The sequence below is a fragment of the Rhyacophila brunnea genome, unplaced genomic scaffold (genome assembly GCF_057557595.1).
Source record: "Rhyacophila brunnea isolate RB1 unplaced genomic scaffold, BYU_Rbru_1.0 scaffold_17, whole genome shotgun sequence".
Taxonomy (NCBI): domain Eukaryota; kingdom Metazoa; phylum Arthropoda; class Insecta; order Trichoptera; family Rhyacophilidae; genus Rhyacophila; species Rhyacophila brunnea.
Genome location: NW_028232827.1, coordinates 8,136,119 through 8,162,084, shown reverse-complemented (window position 1 = coordinate 8,162,084; position 25,966 = coordinate 8,136,119). Strand labels below are relative to the sequence as shown.

General features: G+C 34.2%; 2 protein-coding genes across 2 annotated transcripts in view; one reads left to right on the top strand and one right to left on the bottom strand.

Annotated features, from left to right (window-relative positions):
* Nucleotides 1-3,906: 3,906 nt before the first annotated feature.
* Hpd (4-hydroxyphenylpyruvate dioxygenase) lies at nucleotides 3,907-20,748 on the top strand. Its single transcript, XM_085944974.1, has 10 exons — nucleotides 3,907-4,005; nucleotides 6,943-7,032; nucleotides 11,927-12,031; nucleotides 12,874-13,089; nucleotides 14,503-14,603; nucleotides 15,512-15,616; nucleotides 16,178-16,265; nucleotides 17,293-17,412; nucleotides 18,118-18,357; nucleotides 19,598-20,748. The coding sequence occupies exons 1-10, from the start codon at nucleotides 4,003-4,005 to the stop codon at nucleotides 19,670-19,672; spliced, it is 1,143 nt and encodes a 380-aa protein (XP_085801100.1). The 5' UTR covers nucleotides 3,907-4,002; the 3' UTR covers nucleotides 19,673-20,748.
* LOC147073634 (uncharacterized) overlaps nucleotides 20,614-25,966 on the bottom strand; it is a 23,363-nt gene continuing 18,010 nt past the window's right edge. The window contains exons 8-9 of the mRNA XM_085944973.1: nucleotides 23,819-23,933; nucleotides 20,614-21,242 (exon numbers count right to left, since the gene is read on the bottom strand). Coding sequence (XP_085801099.1) covers nucleotides 21,063-21,242; nucleotides 23,819-23,933 — 295 coding nt within the window. The 3' untranslated portion in view covers nucleotides 20,614-21,062. The remainder of the gene's footprint in view (nucleotides 21,243-23,818; nucleotides 23,934-25,966) is intronic.

Sequence of the window (25,966 nt, the reverse complement as noted above, 5' to 3'; positions counted from 1 at the left end):
CAAATTATGTTTCCATGTGCTTCATCTGGTTAAGATATCTTGAAAAAATATCATAGATACTTACAACTATATACTAAGCCTAAAAAAACCAAAATGAAAATGCATGTATAGGTTTTATAGCAACACACATTAGTGGATTATTTCTTTATCGCGTGTTCTTTGTCAGAAACACAGGTCGCACAGATGCTATTTTAGGCTCCAAAAGTTTTTGACGAATAAGGTCAAAGAAAACCAAAACTACCCTCTATATTTACCTATTAGTTACCAAACTGTGGGCTGGGCGCGGCGGAATATTCAAATATTTTCACTGAAAAAACGAGTCAGATTCGGATAGGAAAATATATTTTGGCCATAACGCATATAAAAATGGTTGACGTCTGCTTAGGGCAACGTGAATCTAAACAGTTTGGTTACCCATACTTTATAAAACTCTCCTGCACCCAGAATTAACAGTTAATGTTGGACACAGCACATATTTTATATTGAGTTGTTTTGGATTTCTTACTATATGGTTACTCAGCAAATAGGATGAAAAAATGATGTATAGGTCTATTTATATTTGAGATGAGAGCTTGCGAAGAATCTTTATATCTACTATATTTATATCAATTAGGGCATGAAAATTTACATATTGGATGTTGAAGTACAACACAAACACTGACCTCTCCATGCCAATCACCCGGCACCACACACACACGGTTTTAATCGAGCGTATAACATGCCCCTACATTTGAATGTGAGGCATCAGCAGTTTTTTAGGCCTGGGAATGTTTCTGGAGCTGGTATCTAAGACTGAGGTCTCCACTCACTCAAGTGTGCGTGGACTGAGTTTACAGAGACTTCCTAATACAAAGTATCCATGGGAGAGCGGAGCACGGTGAGCTAACAAAAATAAATGATTATAATTAATAAATATATAGTACAAAGTTACAATAGTCCGGAACTATTTGAAGAGATCGAAGTACCTACATGATTTGAGTTACCATATCTCCACCCGCCATGTATATGCAGTCGCCTTCCATGACGCTATAAACGTGTCAGAATGAAAAGATTTTACTGCCACACAACGAAGCTTCGCGGGACTGATGTAGCAACCGTGCAGCTTGGAGCTTAAAGAAAGCTCATTTTATCTTTAGTGACATTAAGTATACTCTATACCCGTGTACTGAAAATCTGCCGAAACAGAGAAGTCAGGAGTTGAACCAGCGCTCGAAATGGAAAATTTTACGACCCGGAGCGCTCGTTAATTTTCTGAAAATAATAATATAGTTATCTAATTTTATAGTGTGTTAGATTTTTAAAAATAATATGGCCTATCTTCCTATCTAGCTCAAACAGTAAAACTGTTTTTTCCACAAGACGGAGCGTTAATTTTGCCGATTTCACGAACCGTAACGGCGCTCCGGTCCATTTCGAGCCCTGAGTTGAACGTGATTAATCTAATGAAGGATCGGAATTATTCCGTTTTTTGGTTATTAAAAATCTAAACGTCCGATTTCAATTAGAAAAATGTACCTTGTGTACAGACTTACATGCGTTTTTTCGTGTGTTTATAGCCGAGAGAAAACTCCGTGAAATCGGTGGTTACGGAAAAAACCATAAAGTAGAAAAGGTTTCAGGGGTGGTCGAATCAAAGCCTCTTTATTGGTACATTTCAGGTTAAGCTTTGCGAGAGGAATGGGAAGGCATGTCTTGCAGTCGTGGAAGGTCAGGAATGAAGATGGTGACTAAGCAACTGCATACATTATTTTGCAGTGTGCATTAATATAATCATTTGTAAAATATACCTACATATTATGTTAAACAATATTTACGTAAATATGTTGTTGTCAGGCGTCGCGATGATGAGAAAAGTTCTGAATTACCTACTCTGAATATTCAACTGGTTTTTTGAATAAATATCGACATTTTATTCATAATTGTTGTCAACTTATAAGATTGGTAATAATATTGAGATACCTGGCACCTTGGATTAAGATTGTGTGTCCCAGAAATGGGATATCATTTAAAATATTATGTACATCAATTTTATGAAGTTTTTATCGGTACTTGGGTCTCTTGCATACGTGTCAGAGATATGGCCCCCACAAGGGGTGACTGACAGGGCTCAAGCCTGGGGGACCGGGCACAGGGGAGGACTGGCGTGGCGAGTTGACCAGATAAGTGAGATCACACATCACAAATTTGCTCTAACAGTAAAAAATAATGTCGCGCTATATTCCTGCGGCACTATATTTCTTCAAGATTAGGTATAATCATTTAAAAATAATATTTTGTGTTATGCAATTTTTCAATCAATACTAGACAACACAAAAAAATCTCTAAAAGAATACCCTTAATTTTGCCTCGAACATCATTTGGAAAACGTTACTGTAGATGTAGGTCGTGTAGGACGTAAGTATAGTGTAGAGTAGTGATGGCGAACCTATGGCACACGTGTCACCACTGGCACGCGAGATGATTTTGCATGGCATGCGTTTGAAGAGGAAAAATACTTACAATTATAATAAACGACAAATCGCATTGTATACAAAATAGCAGTGAAATACTATTCAAGAATAAGTATTACGTTTAATGTGAATGTATAATTGCATAGGTCAGTCCTTAAGCTTTATGCGTCACATATAATATTATCGCACTAATCTCATCAGGTGGCGGGGGATGCCGCACCGCGAACCTCTGATTTTGATCGATTGACAATGAATGCTACATCCTGGTGTCGATTTGTGCGTAAAGAACCAAACTAATTAATACAGTAACAGACAATTACATTAATAATTCATTTATATCCACAAAAATGGCTGCACCAGTTTCAAAATTGTTGGACCGAAATGTATGGCGTAATCGGGAAAAAATCCCAATGAAAAACCGCTCGGCACGTTAGACAGTCGAAAAATAATATTTGGGAAATTTTGGCACACGTACGTAAAAAGGTTCGCAAGCCCTGGTGTAGAGCATCACGCTGCCTGAGCGATAGGTAGGGGAGCCCGCCAAATATCCTGGCCTGGGGGCTCCGCTTCAGGATGTGGGGGCCATGGTCTGAGATAAGTACCTACATAATCACGGGCTTAAACCTAAATGCGGTAACCACTTGCCTTTTATATTAAAGAACAGTCCTTAATTTTCAACGAACTTTATGTTTTGTTCGGCTCCGACTTTCTGATAACCCGAAGATAAAGCTCCTGAGACCGAATTCCACTACCTCCACAGGACATTTTCAATTGGCAAGCAATAGGTACAATACACTTGTGCGTAGTCAATGTGGATCTGCGATACATCTGTCTAAAGGTAGTAGGCATGGCCCCCACAAGGGGGGGGGGGGGGCTGACAGAGCTCTAGCCTTGGGGGCCGGGATCAGGAGGGGCCCGGCGAAGCGAGTCGACCAGATATGTGAGATAAACGCACATCACAAATTTGCTTTAATAGTAAAAAAAGTCGCTATTTTCCTTCAATAATATTATTATTTAAAGTTATGTGGTTGTACGATACAATTTTTAATTGTGTATCAATACTCGACATCTCCATAATTCAAATGGATGTATTAAAACATAAATACAATAAAACACTAAACATACACATTAATTTTACCGCGTAAATCATTTGGAAAACGCTACTGTAGAGCGTCACACTGCCTTTATCCTTAGCGATAGGTAGATGAGCCCGCTAAAGATCCTAGCCTGGGGGCCCGCTTCACGATGTGGGGCCCATGGTAGTAGGTGTTATCATTTATTGACCACGGTGTCAAATATATTCACATTATTATGCAAAATAGTTACAGAGACAGGCCCCCGTAGACGTAAACATCTTATGACTTGCAATTTTACTGACCAATGGAAAATGATTCTTCGGACTGGCCCATGATGTCGAGGATTTGTTATAAATACAACCACGAGCTTATCAATTTTCAAATAAGTAAACGGACTTTCCGCTTAACGTAATATATACATATGGTGAATTAATAAAATAGTGAACATTTGGATACACAATTAAATCGATATAAAAATGGTAAGTGACCTATATTTCTGAATTGATTAAAATATTTTTTTCCAAATTACACGATCTTTTCATTATTAGCGAATGGGTTGTATTTAATTCGAATCGCAGGCGACCTGACCTACACATTCACTTATACATAATATCTACAATATTATTTAATAAATAATATCGGGTCGGTGTCATCCGCTATAGGACGTTCTCGAGATAAATTCATCCCTAATATGCAGCAGTGGCGAAGGGTGGAGGTAGGCTGTTAAGATTCGCCATAAATAGTGCACGCTTAAATTTGTCAATTTTCATTGAAATAAGACTACAATGTACAGATGGTGTTGGTTAGTTTTTAAAATTCAATTAAACCCTGCTAAAACCATGCCATAATAGATAATAGTAAATATACACATGTATCTATAAAATATGTAAAATTATGCAATTAAATCATACAAAACTTTGGATATTTTAAGGATAGAATAATATTTTTTATCTATTATAGTTTGGTTAAGCAGGGCTTAACGAATTTAAAAAAATTAACCAACAATACGTGTAATATGCATTCTTAATCCAACGAAAACAGATACGAATGAATGAAAAAGTGTGCACAATTTTGTCATATCACCCAAAGTATACCAAAACTATTATGGTTTGGTTTAGGCAGGGTTTTATTGATGTTTAAATCAAACTAACACCATCTGTAAATTATTGTAGTATTCGTTCAATAAAAAGAAATACGTATGGCTAACAAAGTTTAACGTGCACAATTTATGGCGGATCTTAACAGCCTACCTCCACCCTTCGCTACTGATATACAGTAGGTATTGCATCCACATAAATCTAGGAGTTCTCGGATATAAGGGTGTATTGAAATTTAAACTCGCCAGTATCATTTGCTATTGGTTTTTGTCGTGAAGTTTGTGGAAAACTGCATTTTCACAATGCACACAGCCGCGGTCGCGAGTTCGAACACATGTTTGGAAAATTTCACATGATTTTTTTAAATGAGCAATTCAAGCAATCAATGATCAACAAACGAGTAATAACTGACTTAACAGTCTCTCGTAAAATGTTAAAGTTTGTTTTGTAATGAAAATGTTATTTTAATAGGTAATTTACCATTTTTAGATATATTTTAATAATAAGCTATCAATCGTAAATACGTACCTACACACTTCATATATGAAAAGATTTTATACGAGGAATTGTTGTTATCTATTTGCCCAAGCCATTGGATCCTTGCACTGAATCAAAGATCAAACACGCATTAAAAATAACATGATTTTTTTCATCCAGCCGCGAGATCAGTGGATGCATTCATTTACCGTCTTGAAAAAAATGCACTATTTACATATTATTATTATTTATATTAAGTATAATAATTATCACCCACGATGACCGCGCGGCCTATCGCGTCGTGGGTCTCAGGTTCGAATCCTGGGTCTGGAAGTGCAGATATTGTTTTTCAATCTGTGTATGGTCAGAGTATGGACCTAATAGGTTGAGCAAGTGGCTGACATGCATTTCTCGTAAAAAAAATATTTGTTAATACAAACCTCGGTACTGTTAGGTTATCAGGAATACAGAGGAAAACACATTTTGAAAATAGCCGATAAACTGGATTATTTGTTAGGTTAACCTAACCAAACCCAACCTAACCTAACCTAAACTAACCCAAACTAACAAATAATCCAGTACATCGGGTATTTTCAAAATGTGTTTTCCGCTGTATTCCTGATAACCGAACAGTACCCAAACCTCCATTCTGTGGAGGCCCATAATATGATCTTATTAGGATCGGACGTGGTCGAAAAAAATTACCATTGACTTGTAAGTCTGACTAAAATGTAGGTAATATTTTTATACATTCATATATTTCTGTGTTATAATATATTATATTTAGGGAATCCAATCCCGAGCCAAAATTCTGATCCCGGGATTTCGGGATTACAATTTGACAATCCCGGGATCCCGGGACTGGACCCGGGATTGGCATTTTTTTCCATTGTTAATATAAAATTGTTATATTTACAAATAACATTGATAAAATCGGTCAAAAATAAATCTAGTATAATGTATACTATTTAAGACATTTATTGTTAATATTGTATACGTTCAATCTTGGAAATATACAAGTTTAATGAAGTAAATAATATTGTAATATAAATAATAATAATAATGTGAATTTAATAGGAGATTGCTGTTTCTGATAGTGAAGACTTAATGAATGGATTAGCGAGATTTAAAATAGTAAAGCAAATAATCATGGCGTATTTATGGCCTTTCCGCTTCATAAATCTAATTAGTCAGCCAAATATGAAACTGCCGTAAAACGTATGGTAGCATGGTGGAATTACTTTGTTAAAAGTGCGAAGCATAGTTTTTTTCCAATCTTTCCATTTTTAATAATCTATGTGAAAAGATAAAATGAATCGGCAACCTACACGTGGGTATAAATCAAACTTCATTCAAACTCAGTTTATTTCTAATGTAGTTATTTTTTATTAAAAGTATGTTTACTGTTATATTTTCGCTTTTATTTTATTTTCCATAAGAATTGATAAAAAAATCAATCCCGAAATCCCGGGATTATGTTTATCAATCCCGGGATTCATAGGTATCGAAAATAGCTCGGGATCCCTAATTATATTATTATGTATGTATAAAACGTCGCAGGTTCGGGTCTGAAAATGAACGTATTGTTATTACATAGTATCGTTTTTCAATGTGGTTTATATGCAGAGCAACGACGTTAACCGAATGGATAGTATCTAGTAACGATTTGTAAGAATACAATACCTATTTGGTTAACCTCATATCAGTGGGTCACAGAATATGGGTAATTTACCTACTTAAGACGTAATTTACCTTTCTTACATTATTAATGGGTAATTCACCCACTTAGATGTAATTTACCTTTCTTACATTATTATTTCATTGTGCTCATTTTTCTTTCAGACGACCTATACAGATAAAGGCAAAAAACCAACTGGAGGAAGATTCCTGAGCTTTGATCATCTCACGTTTTTTGTTTCAAATGCGAAACAGGTAACTATTAATCATGCATCATAAAAGGATTATAATTATGAACATAATTGTCATTGTGTGTCCCCTTTTTTACAACGTTTTTATTAGCTCGTATTCTTATTTGTCCGGTGGTTGTTTATCCAGTACAAATCTTGCAATCGATTTTTAACTAACTTCCCGACTAGCTAGAATTTTGAAACTTTTAGAATATATTATCAGAACACGATACCAATGCATTCTTTTAATACTTTTAGCCATCTTTAATTGAATTCATTTTCAGTTAATTCTGTTTTGTATGAAAAGTTATTTCGGAAGAAATCCGTAATCCAATACACGATTATTGGTTGGTAAGTGGGTGGTCCTAGCTACTAAATTATTAATATATACGTGCGTTACTATGGAAATCAAAATGACATTTCAGTATTCTATATTTGTTTGTTTTTTTATTTACTTCATATCAAGTACAAGTTTGAGCATATTGAGCATAATAATTCAACAGAAAATTTAAAAACGTTGTATATAAAAAGTTCTTTTTATCTTTTAATTATATTTATTAAAATTAACGGTATTTCAGTGGTGTTACTAGCGCCCATTCCAGCGAAGTAGCGAGAAGAAACAGTACCATTATTAAAAATTAGGCCTCTTGGTCGACTTGTTTCCGGGTTGACAGCAATTGTATGTATAAATGCTGATTCTCTTTCTTCTGCCTCCGGAAGAAAGAATATCACCATTTACATACGTGGTTGCGGCAACCAGCTGGTTTCTGGAGACCAAGAAAAGAAGAACATCTTACCCACTTAGAGAACTAGAGTTAGTATGGGGCACCCATTGTGATAGCTTGTTTCTTATCACGCGTTCTGCACTGCACGTGCAATCGTTTAATGTAAATTATTGTACATTTCGCAGTATCACAGTTTATCGTCAGCTGTCGTACTGGGAAGAGATGGCCGTATAGCATTGAGATTAAAAAAATTACGCATTGTTCGTAGTGTGCGCTGTAGGCAGTAATGTTCCAATTTTATTGGGTTTAATATCATGGCCCCCACAAGGGGGGAGCTGACAGGGCTCTAGCCTGGGGGCCTGGGCTCTGGGGGGGCCACGTGGCGCGTCTACATTATAAAATATACAAATAAAAAATCTGCTCTAATAGTAAAAAAGTCGCCTGCGGTACTATTTTGCTTTAAGAATATTACCATTTAAAAAATATGTTATTGTATGATGCAAATTTTGAATATTGTATGTCGATATTCGAAAAATTCATAACACAAATGAATTTATTGAAAAATACTAAAAATCGTTAAGGATACACTGAATACCCTTAATTTTACCTGGAATACCATTTGGAAAACGTTTCTGTAGAGCGTCTGTTTTTAACCCTAGCGATAGGTAGGGGGGGGGCATGTTTAATATGTAAGAACATTCATTTGATATTGATAGGTATGACTTGATACTTACTAATCTAGGTACGTTTAAATCATTGGGAATTTTATATTAATAAATATTCTATCTATATGATATGACTGTATTTCTAATTTACTTAGGTACATACCTAATTTCGGTTCTTGTCGGCTTACACTTTACAGGAAGCCAGCGGCAAACAAATTTTGAAAATAGCCGATATACTGGATTATTTGTTAGGTTAGGTTTTCATTCTTGAATTATGCTAAAATCGGCTCTGAAAATTAGCGCGGTTCCCGCCTGTCTTCCTGTAAACCGACTTGTACCCTAATTTCTTCTCTCTTTTCCCTGTATTCTGGTGGTTTTTATTACGTATTTTTAATGTTTTATTTAAACATGATTTTGATCTCAATGCTAAACGGCCATATATTTCCGATATAATATCTCACGGTGAACTATGATATGGCCAAATGCAAACGTACAATTTTCCTGACACGCGTCAGTCTGCAAACAAAGTTCACCCGGTTTTGTTCGCATCTAAATTAACAAAAAGATTTCCAATATGTAGTTACATTTTGAGTGAGCTTTTCCCAATTCTCGTGGAGCGAGGGTTCTGTGGAATCCGGTTGGGAATCACTGGTTTACAGAGCTGACCTAAATGCTAGGTACCTACTGGATCGACAGATTAATTAAATTCATCATAAACAGCAGTGGCGAAGACTCCTTACTAGATTTAATAAAAATAAATTTTATATTATGTCCTCACCTACATTACATCATGATCATGGCTGAGTGGTAACGTATCTGCTTAGTATAGTGTGAGTCTCACATTCAATAACCGGGTTTGGCAAATTCATATATATCACCTACTAGCCTACCTACTACCATACTAGTCCAAATACACATTGGAAAACAATATGTGAATTTGCCAAACCCGGAATTTGAACCCGGGACCCACGAAATTATAAGCCAACGCGGTAACCGCTCGGCCATCTTGAGTATGGACAGCCATATCTACAAGACTTGAATTTGAGCTCTAAAAAAGTGATGCGAACCGGGAATCGAACTTACGAATACGCTAACTGCACTTTCCTGCACTAAGCCAGAGCTTGCCTGCGCATCTACTCTATACACAAGGCCGCTATCGGCCGCTATCGACGACTATCGAGGGTAGTTTATCATATTAATGTATTGAGGTATTATAATTGTTACAATAAGCTAGCCGTCTAAACTGTCTATCTCACCCTAAAAGTTAACGCAGCCAAGAGAGGTGCTGTTAAAACATAGCACTTATGCTAACAATTACAATTAACGTATTGTAACAATTGTAATACCTCATTACATAAATATAATAAACCACTTTCGATAACCGCCGATAGAGGCCAAATCAGCCTTGTGTATAGAATAGATGCGCAGGTGTGCTTAAAATAACATCAACAAAATGTAAACAACAATAGGCTTTACCCAACCATATGAGCCTCAACCAGTTATAATATTGAAACAGACAGTGAATCAGGTCTCAAGGACAAACACCATCAAAGAACATAAGAAAAAACTTGGGATTATAGCAAGCCTTTGTTTGTATGTATTTTATAATTTGGATACACTATAATATAATATTATCTATGTGTGTATGTGAATCTTATCATAGACGGATGGTTCTGCTGCAGTAGAGAATAAAATATATCTTTGTTCATTGTTTTTATCTATGAAATGTCTTTAGGTTATTTAAATTTATATTTCTTAAGAAAGTAGGCTTTAAATAATCACCTAGTATGGAGTATTCGCCACTGCTACCAACCTACAAAAGTTACTCTTCGCCACTAATAAATAGAGAAGGAGCTACTATCCGACAACAAGATCTCGTCGATAACCGGAAGTCGCTGTAGTCGCATATAAAAGATTTCTCAGTGACGTACCTGTCATGGCGGCAACGCATGTTTAAATAATATATCGGCTCTCTTTTTAGGTACTTACGACTCCTTTTCTTCTTCGCAATAAACAAAAAAATTACTAATAATAATTTAAATATCATTCCTGATTATTTTAAACATATTTTTATTAGAAAAAGCATCAAATTACGTAAATTTATAGATTTGTTCACCACGGAAGCGTAAAATTTAGAGGCGTTCCTCATTTGAAAACGGAAGTGCGAGGGAGGGGCTTGTTAATTCACAATTTTAACACGTGGACAAGAAGTTCTTGTTGGACAGTAGGAGCTATCATCCAGCTGTGAATTGACATAGGCTTGATATTGATGACTACAAATGAATCCGCATAGATTACTTTATTGCGTCACAAAAAGTTAATTGTACCTAGTTGTTCAAAATGGCATATTTAATATGACAAATTTATTGTTGTTGTTTGTTATTCCTACAAATTCCTCCTGATAATATGTCTAAAAACCTGTTTTTGTTTACAATGTGGTATCATTGAGGAGCGTTAATTATTATACGATAAATAGAAATTAACATATTATGGATGTTTTGTACATTTGCTATTTCACAATATTGTAATGAGGCATTTTAAAAGAAATGTCTGAGAAAAACATGTTTGCATTAATAATAATAATTAATATATTTGTCCAATTCAAGGCAAATGGGTTTGGCTGGTAAGTCAATGGTTTGGCTTTGATCTTGGTCATGAAACCAATATGATAATTGTTGATAATCTTCTTATTGAAAATTAAAAAAAAAATAGGTCTGTACACATATTGGTACACATAAGCAACAAACGTACACCGGTAATATAACATAGTTATGTACCTAATGAAAAGACTCTTTCAATGTTTGTGTATAACCAGCAGACATGCTAGTTCCAGTAAGTACAACAAAATTGTTATCATTCTAAAATTGAGGGCTCTGGTTTCATAACTCACAAATTGATTGATTGATTGAGGTCAATGCTTATTTTTGGCAAATTGAAAAAAACTGTTTTATCACTAGAATTTCGATGCGGAGTGTCTGGAACTCACAATTGTACTCGGACAAAACCAAATGCCGCCTATTCAAAGCTTGTATTCTGACAGTGCTGCTTTACAGTAGCGAATCATGGCACCTTACGAAAGCTCAGAGCAACCGTTTACTAACCTCTGAGAACAGATGTTTGCGACGGATACTGGGTGATATGACTTTATGAGTAAACCAAGAGAGTGAACCAAGAAGCCTCTCATTACGCTGAGAATGAAGAGGCAACATTGGACCTGGTTCCAGATGCCAGAAGAGAACTGCAACCTGGCTTGCCTGTTCTTTAAGTCAACTGGATTCCAGCATCCTAGAAGGCTGCTAAATACAATCTATAGAGTGTATACAGCGGAGCTACGACTGGCAAGCGACAGGGATTTTTGGAGGCGACGTGTGGTGTCCATATGCTCCAGCTAAAGGACGGACATGGCCGAAGAAAGAGAAAGATTGGTTCCCATAGACAAGACAATAAATTTGGTTATGTGTTGATAACAATTTGAATGAAATGTTTAATTTTATATTGTTGTTTAACTATTGTCTTTATTTTCTTATAGGCGGCATCATGGTATGTGACCCGGATGGGATTCGAGCCTTTGGCATACAGAGGACTTGAAACCGATTCTAGAGAATTCGCTAGCCATGTAGTCCGACAAGACAAGGTAAGGACTATAAAAAGTTCAAAACAACAATAATTGTGGTGTCTTTATAGTTAGTTCAACATATTATATACATGCAATGCATTTTAAATAGACGATTTCATTGGCTGTATCGAGCTCTATCTGAAAAACTGAACCAATGATATTGACATCTTGGTTAATTAAAATACACTTCCATACCACATTACTTAAGGTGAATGCGTAGCCTACCAGCGCATATATTCTATACACAAGGCTGCTATCGGCGGCTATTGAGGGTAGTTTATCATATTTATGTCAATACATAGTATTATATTTGTTACAATAAGTTAGCTGTCTAAACTGTCAAAACTGTCTATCTCGCTCTAAAATTTAACACGGCCGAGAGAGATGCTGTTAAAACATAGCACTTTTTGACAGTTTAGACGGTTAACTTATTGTAACAATTAACCTCTCAATACATAAATATGATCAACTACCCTCGATAGGCGCCGATAGCAGCCTTGTGTATAGAATAGATGCGCAGAGGCACCTAGCGGAACTATATTATGAAGTTTGCAATTAATTGGAGACGTGTTTTTTGATAATTTACATTTTAAAGTGTTTTAATTAATAAATTTAATACATAATATCTAAAAACATTAAAAAGAAAAGTATTTTAAGTTTTATAATGTAAATTTGTTAAAGGATCCCATCTTAATATTACATATAATTTTATGGACACGTTTATTATTAAAATCGGTTGAATTAGCCCAATCTTCAACAATTTTCTAAGAGTTTTTATTGACAGTCATAACATTATGATGTATATTGATATATTTTCATAGATAATGTACTTTTATGAAAATACTATGTATTATTTACAGATTACATTAATATTTGAGTCGGCTTATGGAACAGAGCCTAACAAAATCAACGCAAGCGTTGCAATTCACGGAGACGCTGTCAAAGATGTGGCATTTGAAGTGGAGGACCTCGACCACATCGTGAGCCATGCCAAGAAAATGGGTGCCACCCTTGTTAGAGACATCTGGGAGGAGAAGGACGAATTCGGCGTTGTAAGAATGGCCAAACTACAAACGGTATGTCATAAAATTAAATAAACACTCTGTAGGTTAGTACTATATATTATTATCTTATGTCATTAACTTGAATCGTGTAAATTCTAATTAAATTATTTTATATTCAAGGAAATACATGATTTTTCACTTAAATCAATGGTATTTTTTTAAAATTTAGTTTAATTTAATTTATTAAGGAAACAAACAGTTACATATTGATTACAAAAAATTAAAATATAATAATGAAAAGTTATTGCAACCAGCAAAGTTTCCATGTATACATTATAATATAGTTAAGCCTAACAAGATAGAGAGTAAGAATAACATTAATATAAAGAAATTACGTAAGAAAATTACATGAGAAAAATGAGGAAGAATAAAGAATAATTAAATTATATACTTACAAAAAAAAGTAACATAAAAAAAATATAAATATGTATAAGTAAATATATTATTTTTTTGTTTTATTTGTTGCAATACAATAAATTAAAAGTTATAAATAACTGATGAAAGTATTTTGCCATGATTCAATGAAAACCTAGTCTAGATGGGTAGTTTCAGATATGGTAAACATTATATTTTATTTATAATATACAAGCTTTTTGCATAATATGCAATTTTATATAGTCAGTGGGTCCCAATAAATTCCATGGAATGGGGCACAGGTGTTTCACATAATAATGAAAATGATTTTTAGAAATACACATGGCAAATTCAATAAACCTAATCCCTAACCCATTGAGGTATAACGTTTGTGGACGCATTATTATTAATCTTTTTCTTTACCTATCGTTTACTCTGTCCAACAGGCAATTTTTACCACTGGCAATTTAATGAAAATAGACCTACATAATAGCAAAATACCAACAAAAAAAAATCAAGCACTGTTCCATGAGGCTATTGGTTTCAAAGTCAGTTACAACAATGTATTTTTTTTTAACATTTTTCTTGTTTCTGGTTCTCCGAGAAATTTTCATTGCATGTAATGTATATTCATAAACTATCGAATTCAGCTCCGGTTGCTGGTAAAATAGTGTTAAACCAGAGGTTGATTCTAAAGTCGGTTATATTCATCAATGGTGATTCTTTATATTTTTTGACCAAGGCTTTTTTATTATTCTTTTGTTATTCATCTTTTCTAATAATTATTGACTTATAAGTTTGCAAAAAGAATAATATATTCTACTATTTGTTGTCCTTTTTTGACGGTTTTTTGGAGTTATCTAAAAATGGAGAATAATAATTTAGGTATGTAACCGACTTTCAAACTAATAGCTTCATGGAACACTGTTTAATTTATTTCTTTCAGGTATTTTGCTATTATATTAAATTTGAACAATATAAATGAGGTCAATCTGTTTTCTTTAATTTTGTGTATTTGATTATGATGTACATTATTTTAAATTGCCTGATGAATGTATATTTTGTTTTTAGTATGGCACCAACACACACACCCTCGTTGACAGAAGTAAATACAAAGGGGTGTTTCTCCCAGGGTTCACAGCTTCTAAAAAAGATCCTTTGTTAAAAAATTTGTGAGTATAGTAATAGATCATTAGAATTAATATGCCGCTTCCAGGTTTAAAAAAAATACATTATTTTATGTAAAAGAAAGAAACTTTTCGAAGACCGACAAAGTGTAGTGTGCTCTATTTTTGTCGAATTTCAACAGCCTACCTCCACCCTTCGCCACTTAGACGCTTGCCTTTTAATCCGTGGGGTATGGACTCAATGGGTTAAACATGTGGCTAACCATATCGACTGTGTTTAGGAAAAAGGGTGTAACCCTCGATTTTTCGAAAAGTGCTTTTATTAGATATTAACAATGTATACAACTAAATTCACGTTCTGTAAAAAGGAAGTAAGCCACAAATGCTGATTTATTATCTAAATTCAGGTTTTAATCGAGCTTTAATTAAATTTTTAATTAAGGAAAAAAGCATTTACTCTCAATTTTAATGATTTTATGTAATAACTTCTTTAATAATTATTAGTAGAACGAAAATATATAACACCAAATCATTAACCATCATGCACCCAATGTCTGTGCCTATTTTTTTATTAATATTAAACCAAAATCATTCAAAAAACGTTTTTTGGCTCTGCTGTAAAATTTGTTCTGTGTGGGTTACGCCCTTTTTCCTAAACACGGTCGATATTATAACATATTATTTTATGTAAAGCTTAGAAAGAAACTCTTCGAAGACAAAGTGTAGTGTGCTCTATTTTTGTCGAATTTCAACAGCCTACCTCCACCCTTTGCCACTTAGACGCTTGCCTTTTAATCCGTGGGTCACCATGGGGTATGGACTCAATGGGTTAAACATGTGGCTAGCAACCGATTCTAGTTTTAAAAAGATTCCATAGATATTTAATACAGAATTATTTATTACTTTTTATCTAAATTCAACCACGTTTTTTATATGTATTTTTATATTTTTAGGGCACCTGGAAAACTGAACTTTATTGACCATGTTGTGAGCAATATGCCCGATGGAGAAATGGAAGATGCAGCTTCATGGTACGAAAGAATTCTCCAATTTCACAGGTTTGAGCTTCAATGTTGTTACTATACCGAAATTAGATTTGAAATAAACAAAAAGAATTTAAAACTATACACATTATTATTTTTTAGATTAATATAAAATAAATTACAAGATAAAAAGAACTTTTTATGTACCACGCTTTTAAATTTTCCGTTGAATCATATAAACTTGACAATTCCATGTATTAATAAATACTTTTTTTTTGTACTTGATAGAATACTGAAATGTCATTTTGATTTCCATAGTAACGCATGTATATATTAATAATTTAGTTGCTAGGACCACCCCCTTAGCAACCAATAATAGTCTTTTACTTTTTACGGATTTTTCTGAAATTACTCTCCATACAAAATAGAATTAACTGAAAATGAATTCAATTCTGCTTAAAGATGGCTAAAAGTATTAAAAGAATGCATTGGCATCGTGTTCTGATATATTCTAAAAGTTTCAAATGTCTAGTCGGGAAGTTAGTTAAAAATCGATTGCAAGATTTGTACTGGACAAACAACCAAAAACGTTGTAATAACATGACAATAAATTATTTTAAATACATTCTTTTTCAGATTTTGGTCTGTCGATGACAAACAAGTGTTTACTGAATACTCTGCTCTAAGATCAATTGTCATGAGTAACTGGGAAGAGACAGTAAAGGTAATAACCTGTTTTTCTTCTAACTCTTATGTCCATAATCTCCTATGTTGAAACCACGTGTTGCCTGCGAGATTGCCAGTCGCTCATCAATCTTCCCGGGTCACTCATGTAGATTTTACATATTACATCGTAAGCTATCGTACCATAAAGAGATAGCCGTATAGCCTTGAGATCAAAAATAACACATTGTTTGTGGAGCACCGCAGACAGTCATATTCCAATTTTATTAGATTCAAGAAGAACATTATATTGATATTGACTGGTCTCATATACAGTAGGCGCTCGGTAAGCCGGCGTTACCAATCCGGCACGTACAATAGTCAAGCATTTTGCAACTCAGCTCTCCTGCTCTATAATCAGGTTTCACATTAAACTGCCGGATTACAGAGCGGAGAGCCATTATGTTTACATAAACTAATAAAGATTTTTACTGGGCAAATCTGTGATAGAATTATTTCCTATAGAAATCCAATAATCCGGCATTTCCGACATAGGTGAAAAAATATGGGTGCCGGATTACCGAGCGCCTACTGTATCTAAATAATAATGTTATCAGATATATGATAGGTACAAGCACCTACTTTTAAATTATTCAGAATTTTATATAAATACCTACATATATACTTTCGTGAGATTGTATTTTTAATATTATTACATATGTACATTTTTATTATGCATTTTTTAAGTGTTTTATTTTGACATGAATTTGATCTCAATACTATACTGCCATCGGTTTCTGATACAACATCTCACGGTGAACTGTGATGTGGCCAACTATACACGTACAATTTTCTGGACACAGCATTACATAGTTTCCCTGCATACTCTGCGTTGATGTTATTTGGTGGCTTATATTATATGTGACAAAATAATGATCCGTTTTATTTGGTCGGTAATTCTGTAAAAAAAACATCTTCGGATCCATAGGTTGAGAACTTTTGGCTTAAATATTTATTTATTAAATGAATTTTGAAAGTAGGTACCTACTTGAAAAAAGATTTGTTGATGTCATTTTGAATTATTTCAGACGCCGATCAATGAGCCAGCTGAAGGAAAGAAGAAGAGTCAGATCCAAGAATACGTGGAATACCACGGAGGGCCTGGGGTGCAACACGTCGCCTTGAATACTAAGGATATTATAAACAGTGTAAGTTTCACGGTCAATCTGTCGAATCTGGCGAAGAGTCGCGTGTTAGGTTATTATGTTAGGCATGTTAGGCTCGCACCCACGTACATAGACCACTATGCTAAAGGAACCATACTTAAATGTGACAAATTTTAACTAATGGCTATTAATACCCTCTGAAGCGTTTCCCAAATTGAGCTACTATCGAGCTAGAGATGCAGGTTCGATTCCTGCTGGGAGTGTCTTACTTTTTTCAAAAAGATTTTTTCTATTGGTTATAAATATTTTTTAAATTATGTGTGTTCAATAATTAGAATGTTACATTCTTAAATCTTGTAAATTGTTCGTTGAATAAAAGAAATAGTTAATTAAAAATCATTAGCAAGTTCAAGTAAGTTAAAACAAAAAATCCGTGACGTCAGTTAGTAATTAAAGTAATATCTACTTTGATTTAAAATACAAAAGCCGATCGACAATAGTAGCTCAATTTGGGAAACGGTTCAGAGTATTAAAAGTCATTAGTTAAAATTTGTCGCAATTAAGTAGGCCTCCTTTAGCATAGTGATTTATGTGCGTGGGCGCGATACCCGAGAGATACATGTTCGATTCCTGCAGGGTGGGGTGTCTTACTTTTTTCAAAAAAAAATTTTCTATTGGTAATCATATATTTTCTCAGAAGTGTTTTCAAAATTATGTACGTTCAAATATTTTTATGTTGTCTTGCAGATAAAAAATTTGAAATCCAGAGGTATGGAATTTCTAAGCATTCCGAATACATACTACGACATAATTAAAGAGAATTTGAAGAACAGCCCAGTCAAAGTGAAAGAAAGTATTGACATGCTCAAAGAATTGAACATCCTGATTGACTATGACGACGATGGCTATCTGCTTCAGATATTCACCAAGAATATGCAAGATAAACCGACACTGTTCATGGAAGTTATCCAGAGGAATAATCATAATGTGAGTTATTATAACAATCTTCTAACCCAGGGGTTGGCAAAATTTTCAGACTTGTGGGCCGCATTTAACTTTTAGATTTACTAATAGATATAATAATACACCCATAGCCGCGCGGGTTAAGCATCAGCCTATAATGTCGTAGGTCCCAGGTTCGAATCCTGGGTCTGGCAAATACACATTGTTTTTTTTCAATTTGTGTATGAGTCAGAGTATGGACCTAATAGGTTGAGCAAGTGGCTGACATCCATTTCTTGTAAAAACAAAATCTGTTAATACAATCCTCCACTCTGTGGAGGCCCATATTATGATCTTATTAGGATCAGACATGGTCGAAAAAAAATGTAATATATTTCAGTGTTATTTATGTATGTATAAAATGTCGCAGGTTTGAATCTGAAAATACACATTGTTACTACATTATTTGGTGTGGTTTAAATCATGAGCAACGACCCACCACGTTAGGTAACGATTAACCGAATGGATAGTATCTAAAAATATAGATAGAAAGTGTAAAAATAGGTTCCTACATCAATTGTTATCATGTAAATCTTAAAAAAATCATAAATATTTTTTTAGTAGATATAAAATAAACACCAAACCTAATGAAAAAATAATATTGAGTAAAAACAAAGAGTCTTTCATGCAGTGTTGCCAACCGTAGTATAATTATACACCCATGGATGGCTGAGCGGTTACGGTATCGGCTTATATTGTCGTGGGTCCCGTGTGGTGTGGCAAATTCATGTTGTTTTTCAATGCGTTTATGGACCTAATAGGTTGAGCAAGGGCTTACATCCATTTCTCGTAAAAACAAAAATCTGTGAATACAACCTCCACATTGTGGAGGCCCATATTATAATCTTCTTACAATCGGACATGGTAAAAAAATAATAATTACAGTACAATACTAAAGTTTTGATACTGGAAAATACGAAAATGTTAAAGGCTTGAAGATGAAAAATGTTCCTTTACTATAGTTTTATTCAGAAATACTATAATTTTTATAAATCAGAATAGAAAAAGACATGCAACACTGCTTTCAATACTTCATAATTGTTGTTTTTTCAATCATGTTTATTCAGATTCAGAGAGTAGATGTTTGTAAACCTTTTCTACACCTTCCTCCTCCCTCTTTCAATCCCCTGGAAAGATAAACAGGCCAATAACAGCCAATCCCTATAATAGAAGTCAGTTAGATATTTGCATATAATGGATTGCTAATTTATTTTTCTCATTTCAGGGATTCGGTGCAGGAAATTTCAAGGCATTATTTGAATCCATTGAAGCTGATCAGGCCAAGAGAGGAAATTTATAATGGCGGAATAAAATTATGGCTTACCAGAAGTGTTAATAGGTTTTTAAGATTATCTTTGTGTGTCAGTAAATCATATAACTCTCAACTATATTACCAAGACTCGAGTATCAGATAACTGAACCATTGCCAAGCCATTGGCTCGTTTGCGGTACGATCAATCAAATTCAACCAAATGAGAATAATTGATCATACCACGTGTGCACCATTAGGGTTTGCAATACTGATATTTCAAAACTAGTATCCCAGTATTTTTCGACACCGAAATACTGGTTTTAAAAATCAAACAATACTGATATATTCGGTAATGAAAATGGAAATAAAATGTATTAATTAACATAAAATATTTTAAGACTGTTCATTTACTTCCGTTGCTTTTCGACGTCCTTAGTAACCAACAATGGCACGTGCTGATTTTTGAAATACATTATTGTAGGTACTGCCTAATTTTAAATTTATCCAAATGTTTTTACTAGTCGCTTGTGGGTTTTAGAAGTCGTCAGGTCATTTTTTTAGATGTATCAGAGATTTATATAATATAAATTTATAGGTAGATACTTCTGTTTTTCCCATATATTTCACGAATACCGGTATTGGTATTTTCATTTGGTATTGCAATCCCTATGCAACATTATCGATTCTGTGAATAGGTTTATGTTTATCTAGACATCGATTCACGATAGCCGATGACTTATGTTATATGAATTACATGGTTGTAAATATAAGTTTGATGTGTGTCATGTTGTCGAGACAGAGGTCGGTACTAAGGAGAAATATTTAATATTTGTGTGTACTTATATTCGTGGGGACAAATTGTGCACTCTATGAATGATTATGTATACCGTTCTCTATAAATAGAGATCGCAAAATATTGCAATTTCTCCAATAGAATTTTTTAGCGAATATTTTTTTACAATCAATGTTAGAAATAATAAAAAATTGTTCATATCTTAATATCCATTTTATTTTAGTATAAAGCTTATATTTTGAAACATATATATTATCTTAAATCATTTTATGGCACAATATTGTATCTGATTTGTAAACATTAGTAATGAAATAAACTATAATATATGTAATTTAAAGTATTTGACATAATTCAACATATCACAATGCAAACGGACATAAATGATAAAAACACAATGCGTGTCTATCGTAACATTGAAAGTGAAGAAGCGACATTGGATAGGGATTCTTGGAGGTACCGCATGGTATCCATATGCTCCAAACTAAAGAGCGGCCATGAGATTTCTTCATCTTTGTATTTTTTAGCGATGTGTAAAAGAGGCAAAACACTAACGACACATTTTACTTTCAATTCGTGAACATTATATACATCGTACATTCTCATAATAGTTTTTGCATTTCTATGAATTAAACCTTAAATCAATAGTCAATCGCCATTGTTCCTGCGATTGAAGGCCTCCGTGTCCTCAGTGCAAGGCATCTTGAGATCCCAGAAGCCTGGCGGAGTGCACCGCCTCTCTGGATTGAACTTTCCACGGTGCCTCGAGCACTCCTCCATCTTTTGCCTGATCATCTCCTCGTTGCCGGCAAACGCCACTTCATAAAACTGTTACAAACAAGAAAAACATTCTTTACACTTACTACTGTCTTACACTCAGGGTAGAATGTTATATTAGTTTAAAATGCCCTTTTAAAAGGTGGTTTCAAATAGTTTGATTATGAAAACTTAAATTTTGGTATTAAAACAATTGAATTCAGGAATGTTTTTAGTATTTTAGATTTGGTAGCCATAAAAAATATTGTTTTATTGTTTTTGACCATGTCCGATCCGAAGATCATAATATGGGCCTCTACAGAGTGGAGGTTTGTATTAAGGGGGGACATGCTCGTCGAAGGTCAAAATTGAGTTTTTATTGTATATTCAAACCATGATCCTGGACACTCCTTAAACGTTGTAGATGATCTATTTATATACTTTTGAAGCCTTATTATCCTTTATAGTTATTTTAAACATTTGATGACTGCATAAAGTATTTTTGTTACATAAAATAGTATTCTTTTAAACCTCTCGCTCTAATGTTTTAGAATATAGTCATATTTCGGTACATAACTGTGCAGTGGTGTTAAGATTTTTTACATTTATTAATTTTTAAACGCATTTATAAAACCATTAGCAGAATTTATTACGAGATAATTTTTGTAAAATATTCACGATAAAAAATTATATTGATAATCTCTGTGATCCCAAATTTGACAAGAATTAGGCATTTTATTATTCAAAAAATCGGCAAGATTAACACATTTGAAGATGATTCTAAAGATATTTATTATAAGCTATGTCTTTGACCATTCAAGTGTGATAAACATCTTATGAATAATGATTGCTTTATAATAATTATTGACCTAAGAATAAGGTAGTGTTTTTTTGAAATACGCCATTTCTTTTGTCATTCCCCAGTGGTTAAGCTACAACATACGGCCGTAGCCATAAATTGACAAACTATAATTGAAGTAAAGAGTAAAATGATATTGACGCGCGTGTTTAAACATGTACCGTTTAAAAAAAAATAAAAAAAAATTCGGTTAGGTACATGTTCAAACACGCGCGTTAACATAATTTTACTCCCTACTTAAATTATAGTTTGTCATTTTATGGCTACGGCCGTATGTTGTAGCTTAACTACTAGGGAATGACAAAAGAAATGGCGTATTTCAAAAAAACACTACCTTATTCTTAGGTCAATAATTATTATAAAGCAATCATTATTCATAAGATTTTTATCACACTTGAATGGTCAAAGACATAGCTTATAATAAATATCTTTAGAATCATCTTCAAATGTGTTAATCTTGCCGATTTTTTGAATAATAAAATGCCTAATTCTTGTCAAATTTGGGATCACAGAGATTATCAAAATAATTTTTTATCGTGAATATTTTACAAAAATTATCTCGTAATAAATTATACTAATGGTTTTATAAATGCGTTTAAAAATTAATAAATGTAAAAAATCTTAACACCACTGCACAGTTCTGTACCGAAATATGACTATATTCTAAAACATTAGAGCGAGAGGTTTTAAAGAATACTATTTTATGTAACAAAAATACTTCATGCAGTCATAAAATGTTTAAAATAACTATAAAGGATAGTAAGGCTTCAAAATTATATAAATAGATTATCTACAACGTTTAAGGAGTGTCCAGGATCATGGTTTGAAAATACAATAAAAACTCAATTTTGACCTTCGACGAGCATGTCCCCCCTTAAGAGATTTTTGTTTTTACAGGAAACGGATGTCAGCCACTTACTCAACCTATTAGGTCCATACTCTGACTCTTTGAAAAACAACATGGGTATTTCCCAAACGCAGGATTCGAACCTATTATAAGCCGATGCGTTGGTAGTTCGGCCAACGTGGATGAAATTATTGAGTGACTCAAATAAAAGTTCAAATAAGCATCAAGGTTGGAGCTTAAAACTCTTTCAATGCTGCCAATTAGTTAATTGGTGTAATTACAGCCACGTAAATACCTTACAATTTCGGCAGTTAAACTGTTAAGAGTACAGATAGTATTCTCAGAAAATTTTAGATTTATTATAATCAATCTGTCGTCTGGGAGGTTGCTCTTGACATACTTTTGAATGGTGCCTAACATTCGTTACGCCACAGTATACGCCACCACATAACGATTTGAAGATCAACAGGCAGTTACCGGAGGGATAACCATGTTACCCTGTGATGTCCCAGAAAAAGCAGAATTTGAATAGTGACCATTAACATCTCATTATTACAATGCCGTATCACACTTCACCGTGAAATGTTGTATCGGAAATATATGGCCGTATATTAAAAACCGTCCAACCTCTTTGGATCATATAGTACTGAGATAAAATTCATGTCTTATAAAACACAGTTCTTGTCGGTTTACGTTTACAGGAAGCCAGCAGCAAATAAATTTCGAAAATAGCCAATATACCTACTGGATTATTTGTTAGGTTAGGTTAGGTTTTCATTCTTGAATTCATGAATATTGCCAAAATCGGCTATGAAAATGGAGATGACCGTATAGTATACGGTCATCTCTTTCCGATAAGAAAGCTCACAGCGAACTGTGCTACAGTGAAATGTAATACGTACAATTTACGTGTAACCAAAATAAATAAGCTGGGTTCCTTACTTCTTTACACTTGGCGCAGCTCCAGCCGGGTAATTTCTTCTTATCCGCTTTTTTTCTGATGGGCTGCTCTTTGTACATTATTTCCGGTGATGGAATTTTCAAAATTGCACCGATCCTATGACAAAGAGAAACTATTTCAATATTCTTCCAGTCACTGCTGGGACAGTTACATGCATCCAACCACCGAATAGGATGGTTGACCATACTGACTTTTGGTGGTTATGAGGACTATTAAATTGTATTGACAAACATTGTGGCCTCATGTGGAGATTGACTACTTATTGTGAACACTTGCCTATGAATCTACGAATTACTAAAGCCTCAATTACAATGAGCTTCTTTACGAGCTGTTTATTGGCGAATTTACAATCTGCCTGTAAAGTCGCCCAGTGTAATCATCGAATAAGCTAATAAGCAGGTTGTAAACACTCTACCGAGAAAAGTTGAAAGCCGGTCAACTTTACACGCTACACGCCGGCGTGTGGGCCTACTGCGTCTGCGCAGTAGAGCGCAGTACCAACCTCCCGGTAAAAAAACGAACTACGTTCCGTCAAAATAGTCGCTGGCTTGTGGCTTCTCAGCGAATGGAAAGTTTTGTGTGTAATCATCAAATCGCAGTAGCTGAATCACCCGCTTTTAAATTCGCCAATAAACAGCTCGTAAAGAAGCTCAATGTAATTGAGGCTTAAGTTGGGTGAAAAGCTTCAGATGGTTTTTTAATGTATGTTTGGTACTGAATACTTGACGACAAGATTTTCTAAACAAATGGATGTAGCATTTGCTGTTAAGCTTATATAAGGCAGTAAGTAAGGAAAGTTCTGATCAAATTGAGGTGCATGTCGCCTACTGTCATTGCAGAAAATTTAGGCTATGGTTTCGTGATTTTGCATAATATTTTGAACAAGCACCATCTCCGTAAATTCACTGAAGAATGACACTGATGAAAAGTGTCAACTATAATGTATTACTAATTTGAAATATTATTCATTATTCATGCTGATTTTAATTAATTTTAACAGTTTCTACGTGTGCGTACGTTAAAATACTTGCGGCATGACATCCATAGATAATATTTTGAACAGAACCCAACATGCAGACCATAGTTAATAGACAACATTCTTATAAAAAATACATAGTGCCAACCGCTAAAACAAAAAAAAACGTGATTTTGACATGACAGTCGAAAAGTGTAGGCATGTAGAGGATGATAAAAGCGTTCAAAACGTCATGCAGTTGTCGATTCAGTGCGGTTCAACGTGAGGTGACCTCATTGTTGTTTTGGTGATTTCGGCAGATTTTTCTAACTGACAATGTTCGTTTTAAGGTTCAAAATGTGCTACAGGATGGGAGCATCAGTCTGATAACATTTTAAACACCAAGAAAAACGACATTAAATACAATTCTTTCCCGTAGCGGCAGCTTACTGTACGTCACGTGATAGTAGGCGATATGCACCTCAATTTGATCAGAATTTTATACATATATGATGCTCTTTTAACCCGGCCGGCGCCGATGTCACACACCTTGTACAAATCGGCCAAATTCGCAATGCGCATGTGTATAAATCGATGCCACCGCGTCCATATTTATCATACGGGACTGATTTTTTCACGTAAATTTGGCCTGATTTGTCCTTCTCCTGCCACCTATGACATATTTTAAAAGCATTGGTTCTAAATATAAAATAATCACCAAAGTTTCGAACCAATTCGTACGGCCAAGTTTTGCCGGTCGACAGAAATCAGTTTGAACTGCGCGCCGCGACTGCGCAGTATACGACAGACTTTCAACCGAGCGGGCCATTGCGCGGGATTGTATTTATCGCATACAAGTTGAATATTTACCGCAATCGTTGATAAATACTTTTTTTGCTGTCTGGTGTACTTATCACATTAAAACTGGCATGATTAACTATTGAACGTATGATTTTATTTTATCGCGATTTTTAAAATACTTTTTGTACTGTCTACCGTGTCCCATTTTAGTGAATGTGAAAATTAATACTGATATCAATAACTATGGTGTGTGAGTTTAATGGTTTCTGTGATTTGGCGTTTCTTAATACTGTAGTTAAACATTTTAAAAACATTTCATAGTTTTATAGTGCGTAAATATGGAGGAAGAAAATGTGCGTACTAATGAGGAATT